Here is a 14510-nt window from a genome sequence, read left to right on the forward strand (position 1 = left end):
ATCTGCCATCCATGTCTGGTCTGGTTCACCTGTGATTCCTGAGTCGCAGCAATGTGGCTGACTCTCAGCTGCCCATGGATAACTAGGGAAGGACAATAAATGCTGGCCAACCAGCGACACCCATGTTCCACAAATTTAAAAAAACCCTTCTCCATGTTCTGACCCTCCACTGTCAATTACGGCCTTTTCCTGTTTTGATGGCCCTGCATATTGAACCCAATGTAGAAGTCAGTAAGTGGAGAGTTCTCTCAAAATGTCCTGTACAGAATCCTAATCATAAATCTCATTGCTGCCCATTGCCATTAGATTTCTGCATCTCCGACACCTAAGCCCTCCCTCAGTATTATACTAAGTGTCAGCTTAGATTATGCATTTATGTCCTGCCATGAGTATGAGTCTGTAATATTCTGACTTTGCAATGTGTACTATGAACTGAACCAAGCTGCTATTTAGGTGGCCAGTAATAATAAGGATGTTCTCCGCTCTGTAGATGAGTAAGCTTCTTTATGTGCCATTTGTTTTTATCTGATGGCAGAAGGGAAGAGAACACTGATGTCCCGGAACACTTTTTTCATTGTTTGGGAGTGGTGGGTGTTGTAAGGAGAGGCGGGAGGTGGTTCTATGCATGCAGGTCACTCAGAAACTGTCCCCTTTAAGATAATGCACAAGAAAATTTAATATGCAGCCTGTTAGAATGAGCACACCACGCACAAATGTTGAAGAAAATTAAGAGGGGACATTGCAGTCATCTTCCCCACAAAAAAGAAAAGTCATAAGAACATAAGAAATAGGAGCAGGAGTAGGCCTTTGAGCCTGCCCCGCCATTCAATAAGATCATGGCTGATCTGAAGTGGCTCAGTTCCACTTTCCCGCCTTCTCCCCATAACCCTTAATTCCCTTGTCTGCCAAAAACCTATCTACCCGCGTCTTAAATATATTTAGCGAGGTAGCCTCCACCACTTCAACGGGCAGAGAATTCCGGAGATTCACCACCCTTTGAGTGAAGAAGTTCCTCCTCAACTCTGTTCTAAACTGCACCCCCCCTCCCTTATCTTGAGGCTGGGCCTTCTAGTCCTGCTATCCTTTCTGAGCGGGAAGAATCTCTCTATCTCTACCCTATCCATCCCCTTCATTATCTTATACGTCTCTATAAGATCCCCCCTCATCCTTCTAAACTCCAATGAGTACAGTCAAATGAATATTTTTTTCTCCTCCTTGCTGTACTGACCCTTTGGTTTCAATGCTCCCTGTAGGTGTGTTTGACGACTGCTACACGGAAACAGAAGTGGTGCATTGGGCCCGGTACAATGTCTTCCTTCTGTATGAGATGGGCACGTTTGGGGCATTGGTGGAGCTCTTGAATATGGAGATCGAGTGAGTGAAGGAGGGGACAGTGGTAATGATTTGTTTGTGCATTACTGTTCCGCGTGAAGTAGAATCGAACTTGTCGGCTGACTGGAGGCTAAATGCAGGGTGGGGTCTGATTTAAAAAAAAAAGTGGATTGGAACACAAGTTTGACAGTGAAAGACTTGTTCCCCGTTATAATGGAGAGGGTGTCCCATCCTTAGGGTAGATAATTTGGGGGGATCTGGCATCTCGTTAAATGTGAATCTTATCTTCTGAACATCAATGGGGGCGATTCTCCCAAAAGTGCTGAATTTTCGAGAAAACTGTTCTAGATCGTGACTGTTTTTACAGTGCAACCTTAGACCTGAATCTCCACACTCTGCAATGCAGAGGTCACAAACATGAGTATCATTAAAAACCTAGGAGGGCAGGATCTATTCATGTTGGATTTTGACAGTTCTGGAACTTTGTGCATGCGCAGTGGCCCTGAGCTGTCAGTCTCCCCATTTGCTGGCCAGCTCAGGACTCCCACAGTGCTGCCCCACCAGCCCCCACTCCACAGCCTGATCGTGGCCCCCACAACAATTCACGGGCCATTCCCCACTCATCCCAGCCGAAGCACCCCAATCTCCAGCCCCCCACACCCAGCAGTGGCGATTTCCCCCCCCAACCCCCTCGCCCCGGCAGACCTCCCTCCTCTGCTGACCCACCTGGGATCAGACCCCCCTAACGGGAGGCAGACCTACCCCCCGCAGACCATCACCTCCCCCCCCCCCCCCCCCCCCCCCCTAACTTCCCACACAGCCCAACCCAATCGTTGGCCTCCCTTCAGCCCAGACCAGTTCCTATGCAGAGTGGTAGCGGGACCCCCTCCACCCATCCCCTTCAATTGCCGCCTAGGCCCTGCCCACAATAGGCCACATCCCTGGGCACTGCCCATGCCTAGTGGATAGTTCCAATATGCCTCCTTGGCATGGACACTTTGCCCCTTGGGCAGTGCCAAGAGGCACAGGTTGGCACTGCCAGGATGCCCATGCCCAGGGGGCACCAATTCCCCCCACTGCCCAATCCACTGATTGCCTCCCCCCTTGAGTCTGGCGGGGTCTCCCGCTAGTTCCCTGTATGTGGGGAGCTAGTCTAAACCCCAACAAAGTAAAGTGCTCCTGGCAGGGTGGGAGAATCTATCGGGCCTGGCAAGCATTTAAAATACATTAAAAACAGATTTGAATGACTTCTCTTCCCACCATTTCCAGCGTGCTCCTGACTGCAATTGTTCTCTGGCTCTGGGAGACACGCATGTGTTGGGAACGCGTGTGCGAATCCCACGAAATGGCCAACATGTGATTCTCCCAACCAGACTCGCCTGAAAATTTGTGGATCGCAATAGGAGAATTGCCCCCAATGTGTCAGACATGGAAATGCTGTATAAACAACTGAAAGGTTGTTAATCGTGAGGAAATTATATATAAAAGATGATGTTCAGTGAACTGTTTTGCACAGGGGTTTATTCTACAAATATACTGATTAATAAACATGGCAGGTAACTAGAGGTGTAGGTAATGAACCTTTCACTGTCTGTCTTTAACTCTTGTTCCAAGTGGTAAACCCCCCGGTGATGATTGCATATCTCTAAAGGGAAATGTGAGACTGCAGATAGAATCTGCAAATTGGTGGCTGCCAACATGAATGGACTCACTAAATACAGCATGGAGGGTGGGAAGCCCAGTGAGGTGTTCCCACTGGATTAGAAACAAGGCAGCAATACATCTAGTTTTATGTAAACAATAAAATAATTGCAGGCCCTTCATCAATAACTGGCAAGGTAATGGAAGTGAGCATTTTTGGTGTCAGGTTGGATGGGCCCCATGATCCAGATAATGGCAGCCAGCAGTGACTCACCCTTCTGATTTTTTGTTGAAGAAAGCAACTTCTACATGGATGCTGAAAAGCCCAATGATACATTATTCCAAAATACCAAAGAGTCTTTGATAAAGTTCCACACAAAATTCTTGAAGTGAATAAGGGATTGGCTGGAAGAGAGAAAAGGAAGTGCCAATTGGCACCACAGTGGCACAATGGTTAGCCCAGGTATAGGGACCTGGGTTCAATTCCACCCTTGGGTGACTATCTTTGTGGAGTTTGCACGTTCTCCCTGTGTCTGCATGGATTTTCTCTGGGTGTTCCAGTTTCGTCCCATAGTCCAAAGATGTGCAGGTTAGGTGCTTTGGCCATGCTAAATTGTCCATTAGTATTGTAGATTATGGGGATTAATGGGGTAAATGCATAGGATTACAGGAATAGGGCCTGAGTAAGGAGCTCTGTCAGTGCAGACTCCAATGGACCTAGTTGCCTTTTTCTTCACTGTAGGGATTCTATGATTCTAAGAATTAGGGGAGTGAGTTAGGGTTAAGGAGATGTAATGATCATATATCCTTGATGCGAGGGCCTGTACTGTTTCTGGTTTACATAAATTATCTGGATTCACAAGGTATTAAACCAATATGGGTCATAAAGTTCCATGAAACAATTTGCAAGTGTACGGAACGAAAACAAGAAATTCAAGTCAGTGTAAGGACTTAGAACTGGAGGAGAAATTTAGGGTGCATAATGAATATTACTGACTTAAGCTAGGGCAGTGACTGGGGTGGGGGTGGAATCTATTGTAACAATGAACTTAGCAGTAACCATGTCCAATCACTGTAGAACAAAAGTTTATAAAGGAAATTCCACATTGAGCCATGAGTTAATGTTTGATGCCCTGTGTTCTGTTTAGAGCAGATTACTTTGAACAAGACATCCAGCCACTCAGGTACAAGGGAAATGCTCAAAGCCTCAAGAAAGGTGCTCATCCTGAGTCTGTGGAATGACTCGTGAGAAAATCATAGAAATCATAGAAACCCTACAGTGCAGAAAGAGGCCATTTGGCCCATCAAGTCTGCACTGACTGCAATCCCACCCAGGCCCTACCCCCATATCCCTACACGTTTGCCTGCTAATCCATCTAACCTACACATTTCAGGACACTAAGGGGCAATTTTGGCATGGCCAATCGACCTAACCTGCACATCTTCGGACTGTGGGAGGAAACCCACACAGACACAGGGAGAACGTGCAAACACCACAATGACAGTGACCCAAGCTGGGAGTTGAACCCAGGTCCCTGGAGCTGTGAAGTAGCAGTGCTAATCATTGCGCTACGGTGCCGCCCAAAAATTTGGATAACTCCTCAGCTTTGAAAAGAGGTGACTGATAAGGAGAGAGATCTTAAAGAAATACATAAGATAGGAAGAGGATTCTAAATGTTAATCCTGAGCACAGCTTCACTTTAAACCAGGAGTGTAGGTAAATGAGAAGCGGATATAAATCCAGTTGAGGACTGATGTCAGAAAGCATTTCTCCAGACAAAGGAATGAGGAATACCTGGACTGATGCACTGTAGAGTTTTGACTGTTACCTTGTTAATGGAAGTTTGCAGTCAGATCTAAATGTAACTCTGTTTAAATGCAGTAACAGCCAGGCGTGCAGCAGCTCCCTGAGAAAACCAGCCATATCTCTAGCGGATAGCACTGAGCTGAGGTAAGAGTCTTTTCTTATTGTGTTGGTGCCCGTACAAAAATTGATAGCATGTGTCTTAAAATAAGTCTGATACTTTTTGTGTTCCAGGGTAGCATGTTTAGCCATTGCCCACACGTGTTCCTAATCCCCGCTTCATCTCCTGTCCAGGAGGCACTGGCTCACATTGTGCGGGCAGGCACCATGTGGTACTTGGCCCAAATCTACTTCTGTCAGGTGTGCCCATGGACTGAGAGCATTGCCAGACTGTTTCTCCAGCTAGGTATGATCCAAACATCCACACATTCCCAGATTCCTGCAGGAATGGCTGGAGCCATTGAACAGTGGGCAAGTGGTTTCTGATTCCATTTTCTTTTGCTTCCTCTAATGACAGATCTTTGGGGTTAGTTTTTGTGGCATTTCCATCCTATTGGCCAGGGTCAAACTTCCTGCTCTGGCTGAGGCATTCTGGCTGCTATGCTGATTGACACAAGCCTTTAAATGGAACTAAGGAAGAGCTTTAATTCTGCATTTCTCTGCTGCCTATTGAGATAATGTTTCCTCCCCAGCCTTCTCCATTAGTGCTGTGCTGTTTGGTGATTGTATGACGCCAGATTTATCAAAGTCCTGACTTTAGTGCGTGGCTGATATTCCAGGGTGCTGCTCAATATAATGTACCTGATGGTGGAGATCATTCGCAGAGAGGAGGAGGATGACAAGCCAGAGTGGAGTTCAGCGAGAGACGGATTCCGGACTGAACTCAGTGAGTATTATTGCAGCTCTTCCTGGTAGGAATTGATCAACTATTCCGACTGACCCTGCGTGTTACAGCTTTCATCTTTTTATGTAAAGACAGGCTTGCATGTTGTTTTATTTTATCAGATATGGGTGTCTCCAGCTGGGCCAACATGTGTTGCTCATCACTAATTGCCCTTGAGAAGGTTGTGGTGAGCCACCCTCTCTAACTGCTGTTGTCCATCTGGTGCAGGTACACTCTCAGTGCTGTTAGGGAGGTCACTCCTACCAATACTATCATGAGAATATACATCTGCAACAGCAAATTGTTGAGGACAAGGTCTAGAATGTTTTTTCCTCTTGTTTTCCTCACCACCTCCTGCAGGCTGAGTCTAGTAGATATGTTCTTCAGAATTTGCCCATCTTGGTTAGTTGTGGTCCTATTAAGCTACCGTTGATGGTAGACATTGAAGGCCCCTACCCAGAGTTCATTCTGTTCCTTTCCAATCCTCAAATGATGCTCAACATTGAGGAAGGTAATAATCAGGATGGATTTTTGTTTTCTTTGAATATTTTCCTTTATCAGATATAAAAATATTGAAAATAAGTTTGGGGCAGCTGTTTTGATGCCATTCAAGCATCATCCAATAGTAAGTTTTTTTTGTTTTCCAGTTGGTGTAGGAAGACAATGTGCCACAAGGATGAGGAGAAATTTCTTCAGCCGGGGGGTGGTGAATCCATGGAATTGAGGCCAGAGGCCAGATCATTGAGCGTATTTAAAACAGAGACAAGTTCTTGATTGCTAATGGGATCAAAGGTTACAGGGAAAAGGTGGGAGAATGGGGTTGAGAAAATTATCAACCATGATCAAATGGCAGAGCAAACTCAATGGGCCAAATGGCCTAATTCTGCTCCTACATCTTATGGATGGATATGTTGGCCGCTGAGTGGCTGGAATAGGGGATGAGGCCGGGATGTGATTAAACCCTCCAGGAGTATAGTTGATCACAGTTGACATAATCCTAACATGTTTCCTGAGACCTAAAAACAGAAACTAGTGCAAATGTGCAGTGAGCCAGTCAGCATCTTTGAAAAAGGGCAGGTTTTTGACTAACTGGGTGTCGACCCATCAACTGATCCCTTGAGAGTTCTGGTGAAGGGGTATGCAACCAAAATGTCAATATCAATCTCTCACTCCACAGGGGTGCTGAATAAACAACTGTGTTTTCAACATTTGTTTCTTATTTTAATTTCAGATTTCCAGTATTTGCTGCTTGTTTTCGCAGGCAACGTGGCTTGTTGGGATGAGGTGAGGGGTGGGGGAAAGAAATAGAGAGAGAGGCGAGAAACTGTGTTAACTGGTTAAAAATAAATGTAAGGTGCTCACTGCAGGGATTTAGTCCAGTTACATCAGTATAAAACAAGTAATGTCCTGGATTTTCTATCTGATAAAAGTTGTATTCTCTGGGGCATTGACCCAGAAAATTGTATACAGAATTTGGGAGGACATAACCAGGACACAGTGTTGAGACAAGAGCCTATGAATTGCAACTAATCAATCTAATAAGGAATTCAGTCAAAGCCTTTTTATTAGAGAACGTTTAGGAATGCAAGACTTGTTAATTGTATCCCAATTGATTTTAACGATGGGCAGTGGAAGGCATAAACTGGCGTTTCACTCAAAAAGGCAGTGGTGTAGTGGTATTGTCACTGGGCTAGTAACCCAGAGTCTCAGCATAATGCCAGATGGTGAAATTTGAATTCAATAAAAAAGATCTTGAATTAAAAGTCTAATAATTATTGTCTACTAATATCCTTTAGGCAAGGAAGTCTGGCCTTCATGTGACCCCCAGATCTGTAGCCATGTGGTTGGGCCTTAAGTGCCCTCTGAAATGGACTAGCCAGCCACTCAGTTTGAGGGTGATTAGGGATGGGCAACAAATGCTGGCCCAGCCAGCAACGCCCACATCCAACAAAGGGGGAAAAATATAAAGAAACGTTGCTGAAGCTGTGATATTATTAAGTTAAGAGGGATATGCTTGTAATGTTTAACTCTAGCTAAATGAGTAAAGATTGGCCCCAGTATTGTCCTTCAACAACTGGCTTTCCAGAATAGAACAGAGCTCATTACCACATTGAGGTAAATAGCACTGCTATTTTTAAGAAGCTAAATAAGTTTGAGAGAGAAAAGAATTGACAGATATGCTGATGGGGTGAGATGAAGTGGATCAGCAGGAGGTTTATGTGATGTTTTGACACCAGTGTTGACCAGTTTGATCACTTAGCCTGTTTCTGTGCTGTAAATACTCCAATGTAGCTTTCAATATGTTCTTGTGAACCATTAACTTTTCAACCGTGGTGTGATTTTCCTCCCCCTTCCCACAACAAAATACATTTGTTTTTGGTGTCCATGGGTTAGGAATGGCAAAAATCAGCTAATCTCCTGCCCCAATTGCTATCCAATGGCCTCTGCCAATCCTCAAGTTAGGGTAAGGCCTGGTTTGTTTATGATGCACCCTATTGTTGAATAGCTATTTTCCAGGCTCACCCACGTGAAAGTTGATCACTTTGGGATTCAGGAATTTAATTGACACACTCAGAACCAAAGCACAGCGTGATTCAGAACTTGGTGTTGATTGGTGAGCTGTTCAGTTGCAGCGTTCTTGTCAGCTGAGTCCTGTCATGTCTTCGCTGTGATGCAATCTTGCAGCAGACATCCCAGGGTGGTAAGCTGGTGTGTGCCTCTACCCTTCCCCTGCATCAGGCCATTTCCACTGCAGCCTGGTCCAGGCTGAGACCGCTGGTTTGTAAAAAAAAAAGTGAAGGTGTCTATCCATCGCTGCTGTTACTTTTTAGCAATAAGTGCAGGACTAAACAAAATAGTAGGATGATTGAGGTGTGAATTTGAATGGGATTCATTCCCTCTTTCCTGCCAAAATATTCCCCTCCCATCTCCTGACCAACTATCTTGTGAACTTGCAGATAATCTAGAGCTGATGTTGCAGTTGTGTGAATGGAGTTTGTAATTGAAATGGTTTTAGTCCTAGCTGGCTAAGACTGTTTCTCAGTTAGTTGATGCACTAGGTTAAGTATGTCTTGTGTTGATGAATTGCATCCTGTTCCTTAGGTTCCCTGGTGTATAATGGTGAGCCCTTTGCAGTCCTTCTGTTCTCACTCGTTAATAAATACTGTAACGGGCACATTCCACATTGCCCCATTAAAAAGGTCTTGTTGCTGCTCTGGAAAACCATTCTGGTAGGTCTCAGTACTCTTTCTGTTGTGCTTTTCTGTTTAATTCCCTCTAAGTTTCAGATTTACTCATTCTCAGCAAATGCAAAGGACAGTGTTTAAAATCCATTCTTAGCTGCTGTGGAGAAAGTGATAAGCAGGTTCCTTGTGCCGCTCAGTCTGTGTGGTACACTCAGTTAGTCAGGGAGTTCCTGGATATTCATCCAGGGGCAGTAAAGGAAGAGCCAATTATCTGTCCAAGTCAAGATACAGGGAAATTTGCAGGATGGTGGTGTTCCCAGGGAATGCCCTTGTCATCCCCCCCACCTTGCCAAGTCCCCCATTCTCCGCCCCCCCCACCAATCTCGCCAAGTCCCCCGTTCCCTCCACCTCACCGTCCTGCTTGATGCCATTCCGAGTGCCAGTGTTATGCTGATATCAACCTTTTACAACATCATCCCACAATCGCACAACCTATGTACTTAACCTAGATATCTACAAACTCGGTGGCACAGTGGTTAGCGCAACAGTCTCATAGTGCTAGAGATCCAGATTCGATTTCCAGTTTGGGTCACTGTCTGTGCGGAGTCTGCACGTTCTCCCTGTGTCTGCATGGGTTTCCTCCGGGTGAACATAGAACATTACAGCGCAGAACAGGCCCTTTGGCCCACGATGTTGCGCCGACCAACTAAAAAAAGCAATGACCCTCTAACCTAAACCAATCCTTTTCCATCCATAAACCTATCCACGGATCTCTTAAACGCCCCCAAACTAGGCGCATTTACAACTGCAGCAGGCAGGGCATTCCAATCCCTCACCACCCTCTGGGTAAAGAACCTACCTCTGACATCCGTCCTATAACTACCACCCCTTAATTTAAAGCTATGCCCCCTCGTGCTAGCTTTCTCCATCTGAGGAAAAAGGCTATCACTGTCCACCCTATCTAAACCTCTAATCATCTTGTATGTTTCAATAAGGTCCCCTCTTAGCCGCCTTCTTTCTAACAAAAACAACCTCAAATCCCTCAGTCTCTCCTCATAGGACCTTCCCTCCATACCAGGCAACATCCTGGTAAACCTCCTCTGCACCCTCTCCAATGCCTCCACATCCTTCCTATAATGTGGAGACCAGAACTGCACACAATACTCCAAGTGCGGACGCACCAGAGTTTTGTACAGTTGCAACATGACGTTGCGGCTCCTAAATTCAATCCCCCTACCAATAAACGCCAAGACACCGTATGCCTTCCTGACAACCTTATCTACTTGATTCCCAACTTTCAGGGATCTATGTACACATACACCTAGATCCCTCTGTTCATCAACACTATTCAGAGTCCTACCGTTAGCCCTATACTCTACACATCTGTTATTCCTGCCAAAGTGAATTACCTCACACTTCTCCGCATTAAACTCCATCCGCCACCTCTCGGCCCAGCTCTGCAACTTGTCCAAGTCTCTCTGTAAACTATGACACCCCTCTTCACTATCTACCACTCCTCTGACTTTGGTGTCATCAGCAAATTTACTGATCCACCCAACTATACCCTCATCCAGATCATTTATAAAAATTACAAACAGCAGTGGCCCCAAAACAGATCCCTGAGGCACACCACTTGTAACCGAACTCCATGACGAATACTTACCATCAACCACCACCCTCTGTCTCCTATCTGCTAGCCAATTCCTGATCCAATTAACTAAATCACCCTCAATCCCATACATCTGCATTTTCTGCAGAAGCCTTCCATGGTGAACCTTATCAAACGCCTTACTGAAGTCCATATATACCATGTCAACTGCCTTACCCCCATGCACCTCTTTGGTCACTTTCTCAAAACACTCAATAAGATTAGTAAGGCACGACCTACCCTTCACAAAACCGTGCTGACTATCTCCAATCAATTCATTACTCTCTAGTTTCCTCCCACAGTCCAAAAGACGCGCTGGTTAGGTGCATAGGCCATGCTAAATTCTCCTTCGGTGTACCCAAACAGATGCTAGAGTGTGGCAACTAGGAGATTTTTACAGTAACTTCATTGCAGTGTTAATGTATGCCTACTTGGACACAAACAAATAAACTTTAAAACTCCTGTGTTCAACCTAAGTAATCCTTAAATTCCTGCCTGTGCTGTTGTACTTTGCTTAAATGCAACAAATCCAATGAGCATTTAGCCTCCCACTAATAATTCAACATTATGCTGAGTGTTATCAGACGGCCTCAAACTGTGTTGGTGCCCTGAAGTTGGCCACCACACACCTTGGTGCTTCTGTGTTACTTGACATTGAAACTGACCAGATAGAACGCTGAGTCTAACCATGTTCCATCTGCAGTGACCAATCTCTCTTTCGCTTGTTTCATAGGAGGTGCCAAGGGAATTCTTGTGGGTGCAGAGAAATGGTCACAAATGAATGTGCCTTTACTTTCTTATACAAAGTTTGTACGTGCCAAGAGCAAGTGTGTTAGGTATAAATATAACTTCCCAGAGTATTCTTCATGAGAGATATAGATGAATAAAACAGTCACTTTGTATCTGTGTATTATGAATAGGAAATTTAGTACTTTTATACAATACAGACGGAGACTATTCAGTCCATCAAGCCTGTCCCAGCTCTTTGGTAGTGCTATCCAATTAGTCTGCCTCTCTCCATAACTCTGCACTTTTTCAAGTGTTAATTCATTTCCCTCTATAAAGTTTATTAATGAATCTGCTATCTGCACCCTTTACAAAAGAAACTGCCCCCTAAAAAATATTTCTCCTCATCTCTTCTCTGATACTTTTCAACAATTATCTTAGATCCGTACTCTCTGCTTATCCTTCCATCATCTCATCTATTCAGTCAGATCCCATGAGAGTTTTGAATTCCTCTAACAAGTCATCCCTTAACCTCCTGTGTTCTAAGGAGAGCAATCCCAGCAACTCCAGTCTCTTCACATTTGAAGCTTCTTGGTCCTGGTATAACTCTAGTAAATCCCGGCTGTACCTGATGCTATTAAGTGTGTGGGGTCATTTAGTTAACCATTTTCCTTTGTTCCCAGTTCTGTTTTGGAGGCTTTGAGAAAGTCCAGGAGCTAAAAATGGAAAAGCGAGCAAAAATGGGCCTCCCCCCGCTGTTGGAGAACAGTATCCAAGTGACACGAACCCTGCGGGCCACCTCTCCACCGGCATCTGCCATGGACATCCTGGAGCAGCAGCAGAAGAGAGGTCGCAGGGGCAGGAGGGTAAGAGCTGTCTTCAGAGCTGCTGATCCCTGCCTGTCCTTCATGGGAACCAGGAGGAGGCCATTCAAGCCAGTGTGCTCCATTCAGTTAGATTATGGCAGATCTATATCTCAACTCCATTTGCCTGTCTTGGTCCCATGTCCCAACTAAAATCGATTGTGCTTAGTTTTGAAAGAAAGGCCCGAAAGAATAAACTATTGGTTGGTTTGGGGGGGTTGGTGGGCAGGCGGGCATGGAACACATGCATGGATGGGAGAAGGAATGAGCTAACAGTTGGGCTGGGGGTAGGTGGGACATGTGTTGATGGGAGATATGGGCTGGGGGAAGATGGGGGGAGTGGAAAAATTCTGGACAGCTGGGAATTGTTAACCATCTGGTCTCACTGGCAGGTTCTTGTGAAACAGGACAGCCTGGACATCTACTGTGAGAGAGATGAGGCTCGAGAAGAAGAGGACGAGGCAGATGATGGTGATAGTGGGATTGAGGGAGAAGTGGACCCACTGGAGAGAGAGGCACTAATTCAGGACTTGCATTCCCCTGGACTGGCCCCAGAGAGATGGTTATTCCCTCGGTGCCTGCCTTGGGCTACTAAAGTCAGGTGTGTTATTATTTTTAAGAATTTTTTGTCTGGTTATGTATCTTTCTGTGAAGGACACTCATCTTCACCCATTCCTAATGTCATTCAACCTCCTCCTCACTGGTCAGTAGTTCCCTAGAGGTGCATGTCCCACAGCAGCAAGGGCTGTTCGCCAGCTCCTGGTCATTACAAACCTTTTGTGCATTGACTGAGCACCACAGCATTCCAGTGAGCCAGCATTTACATATTTCCCTTCCCCCTCATCCCCAGGAGATTCCACTTGATCTCTGTCCATTGATCACTCAAACCCCCTCAATGTACAGATTACAATTTGATAGCACCACTCTTTAGAAATGTTTAATTTGTTTCCATTGTTATACGATTGCAGTAGCATTTGCAGAAGGCTGAAAATTCCTCCAGTAATATCCAGCAGTGCATTCTGTTGTTCGCACATTCTCAGTTTAAAGTCTTTTTGTCTCTGATGTGAATGTGATTCTCAGTTCTCTTTACTCACTTCTGCAGAGAGAAGGACATTGAAGAGTTTCTGGAAGTCAGTAGGTGCAAGTTCATTGGATTTACTCTGGGAAAGTGAGTGAGAGAGTAGCATTGTGTGTGTGTGCACATTCTATGTACAACTATATATATATGTTTTAGAACATAAGAAATAGGAGCAGGAGTAGGCCATCTAGCCCTTCGAGCCTGCCCCGCCATTCAATAAGATCATGGCTGATCTGTCGTGGCTCAGTTCCACTTTCCCACCCTCTCCCCATAATCCTTAATCCCCTCGCTTATCAAAAACCCATCAACCCGCGTCTCAAAAATATTTAGCGAGGCAGCCTCTACCACTTCAACGGGCAGAGAATTCCAGAGATTCACCACCCTTTGAGTGAAGAAGTTCCTCCTCAACTCCGTTCTGAACCGCGCCCCCCCCTTTATCTTGAGGCTGTGCCCCCTAGTCCTACTGTCCTTTCTGAGCGGGAAAAGTCTCTCCACCTCTATCCTATCCATCCCATTCGTCATCTTATATGTCTCAATGAGATCTCCCCTCATTCTTCTAAACTCTAACGAGTACAAGCCTACTTTATTCAGCCTCTCCTCATAGCTCAACCCCCTCAACTCCGGTATCAGCCTAGTAAACCTCCTCTGCACTCCCTCCAAGGCCAAAATATCCTTGCGTAAGTGCAGCGACCAAAACTGCACACAGTACTCCAGCTGCGGCCTCACCAGTGCCCTATACAGCAGCAGCAAGACCTCCCTGCTTTTATATTCAATCCCCCTTGCTATGAAGGCCAGCATCCCATGAGTCTTCCTGACCACCTGCTGCACCTGCAGGCTGGGTTTTTGCGACTCATGCACAAGGACCCCGAGGTCCCTCTACACCGTCGCCTGCTGCAGTTTTTCACCACGTAAGTAATAGTCTTTCCTACCAAAGTGGACCACCTCGCACTTGCCAACATTAAATTCCATTTGCCAGTTCCTGGCCCATTTGCCCAGCCTATCTAGATCCTTCTGCAGACTCTCCACACCCTCTGCGCAATTTGCCGTTCCACCAATCTTGGTGTCATCAGCAAATTTCGACACCATACACTCGGTTCCCTCCTCCAGATCATCTATATAAATGGTAAATAGCTGAGGCCCCAGCACCGATCCCTGGGGCACTCCACTAGTCACCAACCGCCAATCCGAATAGCACCCATTGACCCCCACTCCCTGCCTCCTATTTGACAACCAATCCTCTATCCACACTAACACCCTACCCCCAACTCCATGTCCCCTTACCTTCTGCAGTAACCTCTTGTGAGGTACCTTGTCAAACGCCTTCTGAAAATTAAGAAAGACCACATCCAC

The 14510-nt window shown here is 45.6% G+C and overlaps 1 protein-coding gene across 2 annotated transcripts in view; it reads left to right on the plus strand.

The window, feature by feature from the left end:
- The window catches only part of LOC145355470 (striatin-interacting protein 1-like), a 47868-nt gene that overhangs the window by 8973 nt on the left and 24385 nt on the right, over positions 1-14510 (plus strand). For both annotated transcript variants that reach the window (XM_080207621.1, XM_080207620.1), the window contains exons 5-11: positions 1254-1374; positions 4856-4924; positions 5557-5663; positions 8763-8890; positions 11903-12085; positions 12475-12683; positions 13185-13250. In XM_080207621.1, coding sequence (XP_080063747.1) covers positions 1254-1374; positions 4856-4924; positions 5557-5663; positions 8763-8890; positions 11903-12085; positions 12475-12683; positions 13185-13250 — 883 coding nt within the window. The remainder of the gene's footprint in view (positions 1-1253; positions 1375-4855; positions 4925-5556; positions 5664-8762; positions 8891-11902; positions 12086-12474; positions 12684-13184; positions 13251-14510) is intronic.

The sequence above is a fragment of the Carcharhinus amblyrhynchos genome, chromosome 19 (assembly GCF_965287045.1).
Source record: "Carcharhinus amblyrhynchos chromosome 19, sCarAmb.v2.hapA, whole genome shotgun sequence".
Classification (NCBI taxonomy): Eukaryota; Metazoa; Chordata; class Chondrichthyes; order Carcharhiniformes; family Carcharhinidae; genus Carcharhinus; species Carcharhinus amblyrhynchos.